At 46.7% G+C, this 19,208-nt stretch overlaps 1 protein-coding gene across 1 annotated transcript in view; it reads right to left on the bottom strand.

Annotated features, from left to right (window-relative positions):
* LOC311127506 (laminin subunit gamma-3-like) overlaps positions 1–19,208 on the bottom strand; it is a gene marked incomplete at both ends in the record, with an annotated part of 100,625 nt that overhangs the window by 26,106 nt on the left and 55,311 nt on the right. The window contains 3 exons of the mRNA XM_084159329.1: positions 6,207–6,385; positions 7,010–7,152; positions 7,383–7,536. Coding sequence (XP_084015455.1) covers positions 6,207–6,385; positions 7,010–7,152; positions 7,383–7,536 — 476 coding nt within the window. The remainder of the gene's footprint in view (positions 1–6,206; positions 6,386–7,009; positions 7,153–7,382; positions 7,537–19,208) is intronic.

Genomic DNA, 19,208 nt, shown 5'->3' with positions numbered 1-19,208 from the left:
CAGAAATAATCAGTTGGAGGGCCATTTTATTTTCCATAGCAAAAAAAATATATATACAGGACCTCGTATGTGTGAAATGTTTTTATGGGTTTCATAGTAAAGACAATTTAATTTAACTGTGTCAGTAAGCAAGGGGAGGGATTACAAGTACTCTCACGAGCAGCAGGTAGGAAAGACCTTTAACTACGATGGCTGCGCCCTAAAGCAACACACAGTGGAGTGGGTCAAGAGCTTCAAGTTCCTCTGTGTCCAAATCACTAAGGACTTAAAATGGTCCACACACACACGCACAGACGTGAAGAAGGCGTGACAGTGCCTCTTCCCCCACAGGAAGTTGAAAACGTTTAGCATAGGCCCTCAAATCCTCAAAAAGGTCTACAGCTGCACCATTGAGAGCATCTTGACTGTCTGCAACACCGCTTGGTATGATTTTATTTATTTATAGGGGACAATGCACATTAATCAACATCAATATTACAATAATGCAACATCCATGTAAATGTGCCGGGGTTAGCCAAAAGCTAATTTGCACCCGTAGTCCCAGGGCAGGTAAGGGCAATTACACAGCCACAACCCTGCACCTTAGAGGCTGCTGCCCTATATACATAGACATGGAATCACTGGTCACTTTAATAATAGAACACTAGTCACTATAATAATGTTTACATACTGCTTTACTTATCTCATATGTATATACTGTATTCTATTCTACTGTATTTTAGTCAATGTCACTCCAACATTGCTCATCCTAATATTTATTTCCATTCTTTTACTTTTAGATTTGTGTGTATTGTTGTGAATTGTTAGATACTACTGCACTGCTGGAGCTAGGAACACAAGCATTTCGCTAAATATGTGTATGAGACCAATAACATTTGATTTGAATTTGATTTGATTTGAACTGTTTGGTTTGTTATCAAAAATCTTAAGTGTTTGTTTGTAGAGTGATTCAATTGGTTTCAGAATAGAAATGGCAACAGCACCACCCTCGATCGCATAGCGCACCCTTGTATTTATTTTTAAGTCTCTTTGCACCCTTACAGGACTTTACACACTCACGCACACTGTCATGCCAACACACACATAACATGCAGACACATTTATACTGACTCTACACACACGCACACACACTCACATACAATCTTAATTTACGCTGCTGCTACTCTGTTTATCATAAATCCTGATGGCTAGTCACCATACTCCTATACATACTGTATCTACCTCTATCACTCCAGTATCCCTGCACATTGTAAATATGGTATTGGAATTGACCCTGTATATAGCTTCTTACTTTCTCGTGTCATTGCACATTTGTATTTCTCGTGTGTTTTTGTTCTATCGTATTTTATTTTTAGTACTATATTGATATTGATTACTGCATAGTTGGGTTTAGAGCTTGCAAGAAAGGCTTTTCAATGTACTTGTGCACGTGACATCAAAACTTGAAACAAACCCAGCCTGAGTGCAAAAGAGAGATCCAGTTAGCACCTGCAGCTAGTGTGGGAGAAACGACCGGAAGGAGAACCGGTGTTCTCGGAGGGAGTTAGACTACTAAGCTTGAGTGGCAGGTTTGATGAGAGGCGGCCAGATGAACAGGGCGAGGTGATTTGAAAGCGTGCATTCAGAGTCGCAGATCCTATCACGGTTTTAATTTATTTCCAGTATTGATTGAGATATATTCCTGTATGATGATATGGCCTCCTAGTGGCTTAAAGCCTCATGTGTCGTATCTTAGTAGCACCCTCTAGTAGCTTATTTTTTTATATTTCACCTTTATTTAACCAGGTAAGCCAGTTGAGAACAAGTTCTCATTTACAACTGCGACCTGGCCAAGATAAAGCAAAGCAGTGCGATAAAAACAACAACACAGAGTTACATATGGGGTAAAACAAAACATAAAGTCAAAAATACCACAGAAAATATATATACAGTGTGTGCAAATGTAGCAAGTTATGGAGGTAAGGCAATAAATAGGCCATAGTGCAAAATAATTACAATTAGTATTAACACTGGAATGATAGACGTGCAAGAGATGATGTGCAAATAGAGATACTGGGGTGCAAATTAGCAAAATAAATAACAATATGGGGTTGAGGTAGTTGAGTGGGCTAATTTCAGATGGGCTGTGTACAGGTGCAGTGATCGGTAAGGTGCTCTGACAACTAATGCTTAAAGTTAGTGAGGGAGATAAGAGTCTCAGAGATTTTTGCAGTTCGTTCCAGTCATTGGCAGCAGAGAACTGGAAGGAATGGCGGCCAAAGGAGGTGTTGGCTTTGGGGATGACCAGTGAGATATACCTGCTGGAGCGCATACTACGGGTGGGTGTCGCTATGGTGACCAATGAGTTAAGATAAGGCGGAGATTTGCCTAGCAGTGATTTATAGATGGCCTGGAGCCAGTGGGTTTGGCGACGAATATGTAGTGAGGACCAGCCAACAAGAGCGTACAGGTCACAGTGGTGGGTAGTATATGGGGCTTTGGTGACAAAAGAATGGCACTGTGATAGACTACATCCAATTTGCTGAGTAGAGTGTTGGAGGCTATTTTGTAAATGACATTGCCGAAGTCAAGGATCGGTAGGATAGTCCGTTTTACGAAGGCATGTTTGGCAGCATGAGTGAAGGAGGCTTTGTTGCGAAATAGGAAGCCGATTCTAGATTTAACTTTGGATTGGAGATGCTTAATGTGAGTCTGGAAGGAGAGTTTACAGTCTAACCAGACACCTAGGTATTTGTAGTTGTCCACATATTCTAGGTCAGACCCGTCGAGAGTAGTGATTCTAGTCGGGTGGGCGGGTGCCAGCAGCGTTCGATTGAAGAGTGTGGTGATAGTGTTTCCTAGCCTCATTGCAGTGGGCAGCTGGGAGGAGGTGCTCTTATTCTCCATGGACTTTACAGTGTCCCAAAACTTTTTGGAGTTAGTGCTACAGGATGCACATTTCTGTTTGAAAAAGTTAGCCTTTGCTTTCCTAACTGCTTGTGTATATTGGTTCCTAACTTCCCTGAAAAGTTGCATATCGTGGGGGCTATTCGATGCTAATGCAGTACGCCACAGGATGTTTTTGTGCTGGTCAAGGGCAGTCAAGTCTGAGGAGAACCAGGTGCTATATCTGTTCTTAGTTCTGCATTTTTTGAATGGGGCATGCTTATTTAAGATTGAGAGGAAAGCACTTTTAAAGAACAACCAGGCATCCTCTACTGACGGAATGAGATCGATATCCATCCAGGATACCTGGGCCAGGTCAATTAGGAAGGCCTGCTCGCTAAAGTGTTTTAGGGAGCGTTTGACAGTGATGAGGGGTGGTCGTTTGACCGCGGACCCGTTATGGACGCAGGCAATAAGGCAGTGATCGCTGAGATCCTGGTTGAAGACAGCGGAGGTGTATTTAGAGGGTAAGTTAGTCAGGATGATATCTATGAGGGTGCCCATGTTTACGGATTTAGGGTTGTACCTGGTAGGTTCCTTGATAATTTGTGTGAGATTGAGGGCATCTAGTTTGGATTGTAGGATGGCCGTGGTGTTAAGCATATCCCAGTTTAGGTCACCAAGCAGTACAAACTCTGAGGATAGATGGGGGGCAATCAATTCACATATGGTGTCCAGGGCACAGCTGGGGGCTGAGGGGGGTCTGTAGCAAGCGGCAACAGTGAGAGACTTATTTCTGGAAAGGTGGATTTTTAGAAGTTGGAGCTCAAACTGTTTGGGCACAGACCTGGATAGTATGATAGAGCTCTGCAGGCTATCTCTACAGTAGATTGCAACTCCACACCCTTTGGCAGTTCTATCTAGACGGAAAATGTTGTAGTTGGGGATGGAAATTGGTGGCCTTCCTAAGCCAGGATTCAGATACTGCTAGAACATCAGGGTTGGCGGAGTGTGCTAACGCAGTGAATAACTCAAACTTAGGAAGGAGGCTTCTGATGTTAACGTGGAGAAAACCAAGGCTTTTATGGTTACAGAAGTCAACAAATGATAGCTCCTGGGGAGTAGGAGTGATATTGGGGTCTGCAGGGCCTGGGTTAGCCTCTACATCACCAGAGGAACAGAGGAGGACTAGAATAAGGATACGGCTAAAGGCTTTAAGAACTGGTCTTCTAGTGCGTTGGGTACAGAGAATAAAGGGGGCAGATTTCCGGCCGTTGTAGAATAGATTCAGGGCATTATGTACAGACAAGGACAAGGGCTCCCGAGTGGCGCAGCGGTCTAAGGCACTGCATCTCAGTGCTTGAGGCTTCACTACAGACCCCCTGGTTCGATTCCAGGCTGTATCACAACCGGCCGTGATTGGGAGTCCCATAGGGCGGCGCACAATTGGCCCAGCGTCGTCCGGGTTTGGCCGGTGTAGGCCGTCATTGTAAATAAGAATTTGTTCTTAACTGACTTGCCTAGTCAAAGAAAGAAAATAAAAAATAAATAAAAGGATATGGAAGGATATGAGTACAGTGGAGTTAAACCTAAGCGTTGGGTAACAATGAAAGAGATAGCATCACTGGAGGCACCGATTGAGCCGGTCTCGGCGTGTATGGGGGGTGGAACAAAGGAGCTATTTGAGGCAGTTTGAGAATGACTTGGGGTTCTATATTGAAATTGTATAATAAGAACTAACTGGAACAGCAATAGGCAAGGCATATTGACATCGGAGAGAGGCATAAAGCAATCACAGGTGTTATTAGAGAGAGCTAAGACAACAACTGGTAATGGCGATGAAAGCTTGGGCTGAGGCTAAACAGATAAACAGGACAGGGTACCGTGTAAAGGAACAGTCCAGCAGGCATCAGCTGTGCAGCTGAGTGATCATAAGGTCCAGTGAACAGCAATATGTGAGTCCGAGAGCAGTTCGAGTTGGTGCTACAGCACAGCGAGCAGGAAGCACGGCTGTTGTTTGCGTGTGCTAGCGGGCCGGGGCTAGCAGATGGATCTTCGTGGTCGTCACAACGGGAAGCCTGTTGAAACCACAGACGATTATGTCGGCAGACCAGTCGTGATGGATTGGCGGGGCTCCGTGTCAACTCTAGGAGGTCCCGTCCAGTTGACATAGAGGTAGATAGCCGGGAGATGTGCCTGACTCGAGGCTAGCTCAAGGCTGATTAGCCAACAACAACATCCATTTGGTTGCAGCTAGCTAGTTGTGATGATTCAGTGTTAAAGGTCCAGTGATTTAGTGTTTCCGGCAGAAAATCCGATATGTTCTGGGTCGATAATAATAGCCCAGGCTAGAGCTGGTTGGTAGGTAGTGCAGGCCACGGACAATGGTTAAAAACCGCTAACGGTGGCTAATAGCAAGTAGCTAGTTAGCTGGCTACTCCTGTCCAGTAGACAAAGAGGTAGATAGTCGGGATATGGGCCTGGCTCGAGGCTAGCTCAAGGCTACCTGGTGCTTGCTTCGGGGGCAGTGGTGATTAGCCTACAGCAACATCCATTCGGTTGCGGCTAGCTAGTTGCGATCCGGTGTTAGGGTCCAGTGATTCAGTTATTCCGGCAGAAAATCAGATGTTCTGGGTGAAAACCGCTAACGGTGGCTAATAGCAAGTAGCTTGTTAGCTGGCTAGCTAGTTTCAACTGGAGATTCTAGATAAGGTGAGTAAATAATAGAATCCGTTCCACATTGAGTGAGGCGGGTTGCAGGAAAGTATATTTCGTAGAAGGATGAAAAGTGTGATAGGGAAATATGTACGAAAAATACAAAACAATACAAAAAACTATTTACACGGACACACAACAAAGAACACGACCGCACTGCTACGCCATCTTGAAAAAACAAAATAAAAGCCTCATGTCGTATCTTAGTAGCACCCTCTAGTAGCTCATAGCCTCGTGTCGTATCTTAGTAGCACCCTCTAGTAGCTTATAGCCTCATGTGTCTTATCCTAGTTCTGTGAAACCAAAACATTATGTGCTGAGCCCAGCCCTTACCTTACTTCTTATTTTTGCTAATAAATACTAATGATTTGGCAATTCAGTGTTTGTGACTATTTACCCATGCAACATAACTGTAACAATTTACTAACTTTTAATGTGGCATGAACACAACCAGTCATGATTGTTTCATCTGATTGTCGCAGAAAGCATCCGAGCGAGCAAAACAGAACCCCTCTGTCTTACTATACATGTATCTGATGCTGTCTGGCCAAAAAGAGTGTGGCAGACAGACAGACAGAGAGAGAGACAGACAGACAGGAGCAACACAGTCAAGCACACACTCTTACCTGCTCCTTGACTAGCCCATAGCAGACGGGGCACTCCTCACACTGGTGTGTGGCTCTGTTGTGGAAGTAGCTGAGCTCACATTGGTCACACTTGTACCCCACGAAGCCCTGGCGGCAGGGACAGGTGCCATTGGTGTGGCACTGCATGGAGCTAGAACCCATGGGGTCGCAGTTACAGGCTGAGAGGGACAGGTGGAGGCAGGGGTGGAGAGACGGACAGGGGAAAGGGGAGAGTGGGGATAGGAGACAGGGAAAGGGGGTACAGGGGGATAGGGGGTATGGAGACAGGGGAAAGGGGTTAGTGGGGACAGGAGACATGGGAAATGGAGAAGTGGGGACAGGAGACAAGGGAAAGGGAGAAGTGGGGACAGGAGACAGGGGACGGGAGAAGTGGGGACAGGAGACATGGGAAAGGGAGAAGTGGGGACAGGAGACAGGGGAAAGGGAGAAGTGGGGACAGGAGACAGGGGAAAGGGAGAAGTGGGGACAGGAGACAGGGGAAAGGGAGAAGTGGGGACAGGAGACATGGGAAAGGGAGAAGTGGGGACAGGAGACAGGAGACAGGAGACAGGGGAAAGGGAGATGTGGGGACAGGAGACAGGGGACAGGGGAAAGGGGGTATGAATGGCATAGAGAGAAATGGATTTTAGTTGTTGTTGAAGAATTAGACATTGCATGTTCACGTGTTGCATTTCTAACTTCTTATTGTTATCAGAATTGTTTTAGCACATATTTTGATCTGTCTTAGTGTTTGACACACAAGGACTTCTAGCCCCAATCACAGTATAGGCTACTGTAGCTACCTCTGCAGCCCCGTGAGGAGAAACCAAAGAAGCCCATACGACAAGTGCTGCACAGCCGCCCCTCCACTCCCAGCCGACACACACACTGGCCTGTGATTTGGTGGCAAGCCGTGGAAGATGAACCAATAGGGTTACAGTTGCACCTAAGAAACAGACGATGTAGAAAGTGATTCACATAACACTTACTACTGAAAAGAAACAGAACCACTGTATTTCTAAGTATGGAGTCAGAACCATAGAAATATAATAATTACTATTCTAATTAATAATAATTACTTATTCTATTTCTATGATCAGAACCCATTCTAGAGTCAGAATGCATGACAATAGAACCATATAGAAGATTCCAGAATCCCTTGAGGATTCCCTGTACCTCTCACAGCCTACTCCAGGCTGCAGGTTGAAGAAGCCCACCTCACACTGACCACAGTCTCGCCCGGTCACATGACTAAGGCACAGACAACTTCCTGTCTGGGGGTCACAGTCCTCCAACGACCCAGAAGTCCCTGCAGAACTGCAGCCGCAGGCTGCGAGAAGACACAACCACACGTCAACGTCATGTCAAACACACAAAAAACACACATAAACCACATAGCCTCACATCAAATACTGTATCAAAAAGTATGGTAACCTAAACACGCAAACGCATTATCAAAACAGAACACAAATCCAACAAAGTATTCAGAAAGGTACACACGTCGTATACATCATCCAAACAGTACACTAAACACAGTTTTCTTCCATCAATGTTGTGGCAATTGTATATTTCCTGCACTCTGTCCATTCACTATCTGCTATTCATTCACTCAATCTTCTATTCATTCACTCTATCTGCCGAAGTTTATCATTTACACAGGGTTAAAGTAAAACCCTCTATCTCTCTGTAGGGCGTGTCCTGTCTGCCCTGCATGCCTGGCTCTGTGTGATATGGGACAGTGCAGAGACAGAGGAGACCATCTACTGCACATGTACAGTCGTGGTCAAAAGTTTTGAGAATGACACAAGTATTGGTCTTCACAAAGTTCGCTGCTTCAATGTTATGAGATATTTTTGTCAGATGTTACTATGGTATGCTGAAGTATAATTACAAGCATTCCATAAGTGTCAAAGGCTTTTATTGACAATTACATTAAGTTTATGCAAAGAGTCAATATTTGCAGTGTTGACCCTTCTTTTTCAAGACCTCTGCAATCCGCCCTGGCATGCTGTCAATTAACTTCTCAGCCACATCCTGACTGATGGCAGCCCATTCCTTGCATAATCAATGCTTGGACTTTTTGTGGGTTTTTGTTTGTCCACCCGCCTCTTGAGGATCGACCACAAGTTCTCAATGGGATTAAGGTCTGGGGAGTTTCCTGGCCATGGACCCAAAATGTCGATGTTTTGTTCCCCGAGCCATTTAGTTATCACTTTTGCCTTATGGCAAGGTGCTCCATCATGCTGGAAAAGGCATTGGTCGTCACCAATATGTTCTTGGATGGTTGGGAGAAGTTGCTCTCTGAGGATGTGTTGGTACCATTCTTTATTCATGGCTGTGTTCTTAGGCAAAATTGTGAGTGAGCCCACTCCCTTGGCTGAGAAGCAACCCCACACATGAATGGTCTCAGGATGCTTTACTGTTGGCATGACACAGGACTGATGGTATCACTCACCTTGTCTTCTCCGGACAAGGTGTTTTCCGGATGCCCCAAACAATCGGAAAGGGGATTCATCAGAGAAAATGACTTTACCCCAGTCCTCAGCAGTCCAATCCCTGTACCTTTTGCAGAATATCAGCCTGTCCCTGATGTTTTTCCTGGAGAGAAGTGGCTTCTTTGCTGCCCTTCTTGACACCAGGCCATCCTCCAAAAGTCTTCGCCTCACTGTGCGTGCAGATGCACTCACACCTACCTGCTGCCATTCCTAAGCAAGCGCTGCACTGGTGGTTCCCCGATCCCGCAGCTGAATTAACTTTAGGAGACGGTCCTGGCGCTTGCTGGACTTTCTTGGGCGCCCTGGCGCCTTCTTCACAACAATTGAACCTCTCTCCTTTAAGTTCTTGATGATCCGATAAATGGTTGATTTAGGTGCAATCTTACTAGCAGCAATATCCTTGCCTGTGAAGCCCTTTTTGTGCAAAGTAATGATGACGGCACGTGTTTCCTTGCAGGTAACCATGGTTAACAGAGGAAGAACAATTTTCAAGCACCACCCTCCTTTTAAAGCTTCCAGTCTGTTATTCTAACTCAATCAGCATGACAGAGTGGTCTCCAGCCGTGTCCTCGTCAACACTCTCACCTGGGTTAACGAGAGAATCACTGACATGATGGCAGCTGGTCCTTTTGTGGCAGGGCTGAAATGCAGTGGAAATGTTTTTGGGGGATTAAGTTCATTTTCATGGAAAGAGGAACTTTGCAATTAATTGCAATTCATCTGATCACTCTTCATGACATTCTGGAGTATATGCAAATTGCCATCATCAAAACTGAGGCAGCAGACTTTGTGAAAATTAGTATTTGTGTCATTCTCAAAACTTTGACCACGACTGTACATAGTACTTCAATCAATCACTTAACCAAACCTACATGAATATATTGCCTCAATCAATTACCCCAACTACCTCGTACCCTAGTACACTGACTCGGTACCAGTACTCCTTGTATATAGCCTGTATATAGCCTCGTTATTGTTATTTTAATGTGTTACTATTTTATTTTTATCTATTTGCAAATGTTCTTACTTTTTAACTGCATCGTTGGGAAAGGGCTCTTAAGTAAGCATTTCACTGTAAAGTCTACACTTGTTGTAATTGGCGCATGTGACAAATACAATTTTATTTTATTTTATTTGAATGACTGAACAGCGCAGACAGAGGTTGAGTCCCAACTGGCACACTGCACAAAAAAATATATGTTTTATTGTCACATGGACCGGATAGGTGAAGTAAAATGTGTTGTTTTACAGGGTCAGCCATGTTAGCACTGCGGCCCTGGAGGAAATTAGGGTTAAGTGACTTGCTCAAGGCCAATTGACAGGTTGGATCTTGTCAGCTCGGGTATTCAAACCAGCGACCTTTCAGTTACTGGCCCAACACTCTAACCGCTAGGTTACCTGCCGCCCTAAAGGCTCTATGGGCCCAGGTCAAAGGTAGTGCACTATATATGGAATAGGGTGCCATTTGGAATGCAGACATACAGTAGATGACAGAGGGAGAGGGTCACGAGTCTCCCTGACTCTTACTCTACTGTCTCCTTCCACACACACACACACACACACACACACACACACACACACACACACACACACACACACACACACACACACACACACACACACACACACACACACACACACATATACACACACACACACACACACACACACACACACACAGGGAAATATGGCTGCCCCACAGATACTGTAGGTAGGGGTGAAAGCAGATAGTCCGGGTAGCCATTTGATTAGCTGTTCAGCAGTCTTATGGATTTGGGATAGAAGCTGTTCAGGAGCCTTTTGGTCCCAGACTTGGCACTCCGGTAACACTTGCCGTGCGGTAGCAGAGAGAACAGACTGTGACTTGGGTGACTGGAGTCTTTTCAGCCTCCTGAGGGAGAAGAAGCGTTGTCGTGCCCTCTTCACGACTATGTTGGTTCCTGGGGTTGTAGATGGAACATCTATGTTGCTATAGGCTAATGGGGGACACAGACTTCTCAGAACATCTCTGTTGCTATAGGCCACTGGGGGACACAGACATCTCATAACATCTCTGTTGCTATAGGCTACTGGGGGACACAGACATCTCAGAACATCTCTGTTGCTATAGGTTACTGGGGGTCAGAGACATCTCAGAATATCTCTCTCGCTCTCGCTCTCGCTCTCGCTCTCGCTCTCGCTCTCGCTCTCGCTCTCGCTCTCTCTCTCCATTTGTATATGTCCCTTCTCTTCCTCTTTCTCCCTGTACCTCTGTGTCTCTATTTCTCTCTCTCACTCTGTACCTCTCTCTTTCTTTCTCTATGTCTCGCTCTCATAACCCTACAGTATCCTAATCCTCTAAGGCTCTTCATGTTTATCAGGAGAAAAACTTGCTGATAAGAAAATGTACTCTTTCTACTAACAAAATACTGTAGTTGGAAGGTCAACTCATCAGGGCAGACTGCTCTCTGCCTCTTTCCCAGAACCCCTTATAACTGACACCATTACCTTATACAGATGAATTAAGATACGGTATCTGTAGGTCTATGACTTCTATTCACTCTGAGAGAGAGAGAGCCTGTAAAACTAAATGTTCTCCACTTTACAACCACTCCAATGCCACTTCAGTCCCTGTGGAGTTCATAATGGCACTTTTAACCACCTAACTGTAAGGAAGAATATTTTATTGGACCTGAAATCTTTTGGTCAACCTGAAATCTTTTGGACATCAAAGCAACACATATGATAGGTGATATATACAAAACCATGCAGAAAGACTATCCAACTGATAATCTCTTAGAAAAAAATATAAACTCTTGGAATCAAGAATAACAAATAACTGATTATAGGCACAAGATGGAGGGAGTGTTGTAACGAAATTACAGTTAACGAAAATGTATGCTTAATCCAGTATAAACTAATGTATAGAATGTATTATGCAAGAGACTAAATTCACATGTTCTAAACCACAATGGCAGAGTCATGTTTTACAGTGCCTTGCAAAAGTATTCATCCCCCTTGGCGTTTTTCCTATTTTGTTGCATTAGAACCTGTAATTTAAATGGATTTTTATTTGGAGTTCATGTAATGTGTCACACCCTGGCTCTGGGGACTCTAATATGTTGAGCCAGGGTGTGTAGAGTCTATGTGTTTTGTTCTATGTTCTCATTCTAGTATTGTGTTTCTATGTTGGCCAGTGTGGTTCTCAATCAGAGGCAACGAGTATCAGCTGTTGCTTGTTGTCTCTGATTGGGAACCATACTTAAGCAGCCAGTTTTCCCACAGTGTTTGTGGGATCTTGTTCCGTGTTGGTTTATGTGTGTTAACCAAGGACTTCACGTTATCGTTTGTTGTTTTGTTCGTGTTATCTTTCTAATTAATAAAATATGTTCGCATTCAACGCTGCGCGTTGGTCCTCCTCCTTCGACGATCGTGACAGAAGATCCCACCATAACAGGACCAAGCAGCGTGTCCAGGAGCAGACAGCCTGGACGTGGGAGCAGATATTGGACGGGCAGGGGTCCTGGACCTGGGAGGAAATCCAGGCCAGGATGGATCACCGTCCGTGGGAGGAGACGGTGGAGGCGCGCCTGAGAGAGGAGCAACGGCGTCAACAGTGTCGTCGTCGGATGGACGAGAGGCAACCCCAAAAAATGTTTAGGGGGGGGGCACACGGCATGGGCGACGGGGCAGCAGGAGGCAGCCACAGGGCGTATTGGGAGGTTAGGAGAGGAGGCCACCAGGTTAAGGGGGCTATTGGTAAGGAGAGAGCAGGAGTTAGTGGGTCAGAGGGAGGAGCTACTGGATGCTAGAAGGGAGAAGGAGAGAGTAGAGGCAAGGCGAGAGGAACTGAGTAGGCAGCTGAGGGAGCGGAGGGTTATGAAGAAACCCAGTCCCTCTCCTCACACCAAGCAAGTGGTGTGTGTCACCAGTCCAGTCCGGCCCGTTCCTGCTCCCCGCACTAAGTTAGTAGTGCGTGTTCCCAGTCCGGCCCGATCAGTTCCTGCTCCCCGCACTAAGTTAGTAGTGCGTGTTCCCAGTCCGGCCCGACCCGTTCCTGCTCCCCGCACTAAGTTAGTAGTGCGTGTTCCCAGTCCAGCCCGACCTGTTCCTGCTCCCCGCACTAAGTTAGTAGTGCGTGTTCCCAGTCCGGCCCGACCCGTTCCTGCTCCCCGCACTAAGTTAGTAGTGCGTGTTCCCAGTCCGGCCCGACCCGTTCCTGCTCCCCGCACTAAGTTAGTAGTGCGTGTTCCCAGTCCGGCCCGACCCGTTCCTGCTCCCCGCACTAAGTTAGTAGTGCGTGTTCCCAGCCCGGCCCGGCCTGTTCCTGCTCCCCGCACTAAGTTAGTAGTGCGTGTTCCCAGCCCGGCCCGGCCTGTTCCTGCCCCTCGCACCAAGCCTACGGTGCGCATCGCCAGCCCAGCCCGGCCTGTTCCTGCTCCCCGCACCAAGCCTATGGTGCACGTCGCCAGCCCGGCCCGGCCTGTTCCTGCTCCCCGCACCAAGCCAATGTTGCGCGTCGCAAGCCCGGCCTGGCCTGTTCCTGCTCCCCGCACCAAGCCTGTGGTGCGCAACGTCAGCCCGGTCCGGCCCGTTCCTGCTCCCCGCACTAAGTTAGTAGTGCGTGTTCCCAGTCCGGCCCGACCTGTTCCTGCTCCCCGCACTAAGTTAGTAGTGCGTGTTCCCAGTCCGGCCCGACCCGTTCCTGCTCCCCGCACTAAGCTAGTAGTGCGTGTTCCCAGTCCGGCCCGACCCGTTCCTGCTCCCCGCACTAAGTTAGTAGTGCGTGTTCCCAGTCCGGCCCGACCCGTTCCTGCTCCCCGCACTAAGTTAGTAGTGCGTGTTCCCAGCCCGGCCCGGCCCGTTCCTGCTCCCCGCACTAAGTTAGTAGTGCGTGTTCCCAGCCCGGCCCGGCCTGTTCCTGCCCCTCGCACCAAGCCTACGGTGCGCATCGCCAGCCCAGCCCGGCCTGTTCCTGCTCCCCGCACCAAGCCTATGGTGCGCGTCGCCAGCCCGGCCCGGCCTGTTCCTGCTCCCCGCACCAAGCCAATGGTGCGCGTCGCAAGCCCGGCCTGGCCTGTTCCTGCTCCCCGCACCAAGCCAATGGTGCGCGTCGCCAGCCCGGCCCGGCCTGTTCCTGCTCCCCGCACCAAGCCAGGGATGCGCGTCGTCAGCCCGGTCCGGCCCGTACCTGGTCAGGTACCGGTCAGCTGCTCCACATCGGAGTCCAAGCAATCCACTCCACCGATGTCCAGTCCAGCTCCAGCCAGCGGGGCCAGACCGGACCAGGGGCGCTACGGGGGGATAGTTGAGGGTTGGTGGTCATGCCCGGAGCCGGACCCGCCTCCGAGGAGGAATGCCCACCCAGCCCTCCCCTGTTCGGTTATGTTTGGCGCGGTCGCAGTCCGCGCCTTTGGGGGGGGTACTGTCACACCCTGGCTCTGGGGACTCTAATATGTTGAGCCAGGGTGTGTAGAGTCTATGTGTTTTGTTCTATGTTCTCATTCTAGTATTGTGTTTCTATGTTGGCCAGTGTGGTTCTCAATCAGAGGCAACGAGTATCAGCTGTTGCTTGTTGTCTCTGATTGGGAACCATACTTAAGCAGCCAGTTTTCCCACAGTGTTTGTGGGATCTTGTTCCGTGTTGGTTTATGTGTGTTAACCAAGGACTTCACGTTATCATTTGTTGTTTTGTTCGTGTTATCTTTCTAATTAATAAAATATGTTCGCATTCAACGCTGCGCGTTGGTCCTCCTCCTTCGACGATCGTGACATAATGGACATACACAAAATAGTCCAAGTGGTGAAGTGAAATGAAAAAAATAACTTTTTTCAACAAATTATTCAAAATAAATAACGGAAAAGTGGTGCGTGCATATGTATTCACCCCCTTTGCTATGAAGACCCTAAATAAGATCTGGTGCAACCAATTACCTTCAGAAGTCACATAATTAGTTAAATAAAGGCCTCCCGAGTGGCACAGTGGTCTAAGGCACTGCATCGCAGTGCTAGCTGTGCCACTAGAGATCCTGGTTCGAATCCAGGCTCTGTCGTAGCCGGCCGCGACCGGGAGACCCATGGGGCGGTGCACAATTGGCCCAGCGTCGTCCAGGGTAGGGGAGGGAATGGCCGGCAGGGATGTAGCTCAGTTGGTAGAGCATGGCGTTTGCAACGGCAGGGTTGTGGGTTCGATTCCCACGAGGGGTATGAAAAAAATAAATAATGTATGCACTCACTAACTGTAAGTCGCTCTGGATAAGAGCGTCTGCTAAATGACTAAAATGTAAATGTAATAAAGTTCACCCGTGTGCAGTCTAAGTGTCACATGATCTGTCACATGATTTCAGTATATATACACCTGTTCTGAAAGGACCCAGAGTCTGCAACACCACCAAGCAAGCGGCACCACGAAGACCAAGGAGCTCTCCAAACAGGTCAGGGACAAAGTTGTGGAGAAGTACAGATCAGGGTTGGGTTATAAAAAAATGTCAGAAACATTGAATATCCCACGGAGCACCATTAAATCCATTATTTAAAAATGGAAAGAATATGGCACCACAACAAACCTGCCAAGAGAGGGCCGCCCACCAAAACTCACAGACCAGGCAAGGAGGGCATTAATCAGAGATGGAACAAAGAGACCAAAGATAACCCTGAAGGAGCTGCAATGCTCCACAGCGGAGATTGTCCATATGACCACTTTATGACCACCATATGAAAAAAGCCATTGTTTAAAGAAGAAAATAAGGCATGTGGGAGACTCCCCAAACATATGGAAGAAGGTACTCTGGTCAGATTAGACTAAAATTGAGCCTTTTGGCCATCAAGGAAAACGCTATGTCTGGCGCAAACCCAACACCTCTCATCACCCTGAGAACACCATCCCCACAGTGAAGCATGGTGGTGGCAGCATCATGCTGTGGGGATGTTTTTCATCGGCAGGGACTGGGAAACTGGTCAGAATAGAAGGAATGATGGATGGTGCTAAATACAGGGAAATTCTACAAGGAAACCTGTTTCAGTCTTGATTTGAGACTGGGATGGAGGTTCACCTTCCAGCAGGACAATGACCCTAAGCATACTGCTAAAGCAACACTCGAGTGGTTTAAGGGGTAAAATGTAAATGTCTTGGAATGGCCTAGTCAAAGCCCAGACCTCAATCCAATTGAGAATCTATGGTATGACTTAAAGATTGCTGTACACCAGCGGAACCCATCCAACTTTAAGGAGCTGGAGCAGTTTTGCCTTGAAGAATGGGCAAAAATCCCAGTGGCTAAATGTGGCAAGCTTATAGAGACATACCCCAAGAGACTTGCAGCTGTAATTGCTGCAAAAGGTGGCTCTATTTGTTTCACCAAAAATATTATTTTGCATCTTCGAAGTGGTAGGCATGTTGTGTAAATCAAATGATACAAACCCCCAAAAAATATATTTTAACTCCAGGTTGTAAGGCAACAAAATAGGAAAAATGCCAAGGGGGGTGAATACTTTCGCATGTGTAAAACTAACAATACATCAATAATTTGTCCCTTCTGGTAGTGCCATAAAGTCCAAAGGTTATGGGTGGAGTTAAAAAGCTGGATGTCAGAAGTTTTACAATTTAGGTTTACTTTTAATCTGTCTATCTTCATACAGTGAGGGAAAAAAGTATTTGATCCCCTTCTGATTTTGTATGTTTGCCCACTGACAAAGAAATGATCAGTCTATAATTTTAATGGTAGGTTTATTTGAACAGTGAGAGACAGAATAACAACAAAACAATCCACTAAAACGCATGTCAAAAATATTATAAATTGATTTACATTTTAATTAGGGAATTAAGTATTTGACCCCCTCTCAATCAGAAAGATTTCTGGCTCCCAGGTGTCTTTTATACAGGTAATGAGCTGAGATAAGGAGCACACTCTTAAAGGGAGTGCTCCTAATCTCAGTTTGTTACCTGTATAAAAGACACCTGTCCACAGAAGCAATCAATCAATCAGATTCCAAACTCTCCACCATGGCCAAGACCAAAGAGCTCTCCAAGGATGTCAGGGACAAGATTGTAGACCTACACAAGGCTGAAATGGGCTACAAGACCATCGCCAAGCAGCTTGGTGAGAAGGTGACAACAGTTGGTGTGATTCTTCGCAAATGGAAGAAACACAAAAGACCTGTCAATCTCCCTCGGCCTGGGGCTCCATGCAAGATCTCACCTCGTGGAGTTGCAATGATCATGAGAACGGTGAGGAATCAGCCCAGAACTACACGGGAGGATCTTGTCAATGATCTCAAGGCAGCTGGGACCATAGTCACCAAGAAAACAATTGGTAACACACTACGCCGTGAAGGACTGAAATCCTGCAGCGCCCGCAAGGTCCCCCTGCTCAAGAAAGCATATATACAGGGCCGTCTGAAGATTGCCAATGAACATCTGAATGATTCAGAGGAGAACTGGGTGAAAGTGTTGTGGTCAGATGAGACCAAAATGGAGCTCTTTGGCATCAACTCAACTCGCCGTGTTTGGAGGAGGAGGAATGATGCCTATGACCCCAAGAACACCATCCCCACCGTCAAACATGGAGGTGGAAACATTATACTTTGGGGGTGTTTTTCTGCTAAGGGGACAGGACAACTTCACTGCATCAAAGGGACGATGGACGGGGCCATGTACCGTCAAATCTTGGGTGAGAACCTCCTTCCCTCAGCCAGGGCATTGAAAATGGGTCGTGGATGGGTATTCCAGCATGACAATGGCCCAAAAAACACGGCCAAGGCAACAAAGGAGTGGCTCAAGAAGAAGCACATTAAGGTCCTGGAGTGGCCTAGCCAGTCTCCAAACCTTAATCCCAGAGAAAATCTGTGGAGGGAGCTGAAGTTTCGAGTTGCCAAACGTCAGCCTCGAAACCTTAATGACTTGGAGAAGATGTGTAAAGAGGAGTGGGACAAAATCCCTCCTGAGATGTGTGCAAACCTGGTGGCCAACTACAAGAAACGTCTGACCTCTGTGATTGCCATCAAGGGTTTTGCCACCAAGTACTAAGTCATGTTTTGCAGAGGGGTCAAATACTTATTTCAAATAAACCTACCATTAAAATTATAGACTGATCATGTCTTTGTCAGTGGTCAAACGTACAAAATCAGCAGGGGATCAAATTCTTTTTTCCCTCACTGTATTTCAAGACATGGAATATGAGGGTGCGGTGACCATACTTTTCGCGTCAATGATTGTGAGAAAACACCTACTTAAAAACTGGAAATCAAATGATCCTCCATCACTACAACAGTGGATGAATCAAATGTATTATTATTTAAATATTGAAAAGATGTGGGCTGCGGAGAAAAATAGAACAGTGCAATTTGACACCACATGTTATAGAGTGCTACAAGCACTGGAAAGTTACAGGGATGAAGGATGAGGGGGAGTGTGGTTGTGAAATATACAGTGCATTCGGAAAGTATTCAGACCCCTTGACTTTTTACACATTTTGTTACGTTACAGCCTTATTCGAAAATTGATTAAATTGTTTTCCCCCCTCACCAATCTACACACAATACCCCATAATGACAAAGCAAAAGCAGGTTTTTAGAAAATCTTGCAAATTTATTACAAATACGAAACTGAAATAATACATTTACATAAGTATTCAGACCCTTTACTCAGTACTTTTTTGAAGCACCTTTGGCAGCGATTACAGCCTTGAGTCTTCTTGGGTATGACGCTACAAGCTTGGCACACCTGTATTTGGGGAGTTTCTCTCATTCTTCTCTGCAAATCCTCTCAAGCTCTGTCAGGTTGGATGGGGAGCGTCACTGCACAGCTATTTTCAGGTCTCTCCAGAAATGTTAGATCGGGTTCAAGTCCGGGCTCTGGCTGGTTCACTCAAGGACATTCAGAGACTTGTCCCAACGCCACTCCTGCGTTGTCTTGGCTGTGTGCTTAGGATCTTTGTCCTGTTGGAAGGTGAACCTTCGCCCCAGTCTGAGGTCCTGAGCACTCTGGAGCAGGTTTTCATCAAGGATCTCTCTGTACTTTGCTCCGTTCATCTTTCCCTCGATCCCCACAGAATGATGCTGCCACCACCATGCTTCACTGTAGGGATGGTGCCCGGTTTCCTCCAGACGTGACGCTTGGCATTCAGGCCAAAGAGTTTAATCTTGGTTTCATCAGACCAGAGAATCTTGTTTCTCATGGTCTGAGAGTCCTTTAGGTGTCTTTTGACAAACTCCAAGCGGGCTGTCATGTGCCTTTTACTGAGGAGTGGCTTCCGTCTGGCCACTCTACCTTGATGGCCTTATTGGTGAAGTGCTGCAGAGATGGTTGTCCTTCTGGAAGGTTCTCCCATCTCCACAGAGGAACTCTGGAGCTCTGTCAGAGTGACCATCGGGTTCTTGGTCACCTCCCTGACCAAGGCCCTTCACCCCCGATTGCTCAGTTTGGCCAAACGACCAGCTCTAGGAAGAGTCTTGGTGGTTCCAAACTTCATCCATTTAAGACTAGTTTAACTAGTTTATAATAGCAATAAGGCACTTCGGGGGTTTGTGGTGT

The sequence above is a fragment of the Coregonus lavaretus genome (genome assembly GCF_964263955.1).
Source record: "Coregonus lavaretus genome assembly, chromosome: 4".
In the NCBI taxonomy this organism is placed as follows: Eukaryota; Metazoa; Chordata; class Actinopteri; order Salmoniformes; family Salmonidae; genus Coregonus; species Coregonus lavaretus.
Note: the sequence above shows the minus strand (reverse complement) of the source record. Positions and strands in the feature narration are given on the sequence as shown.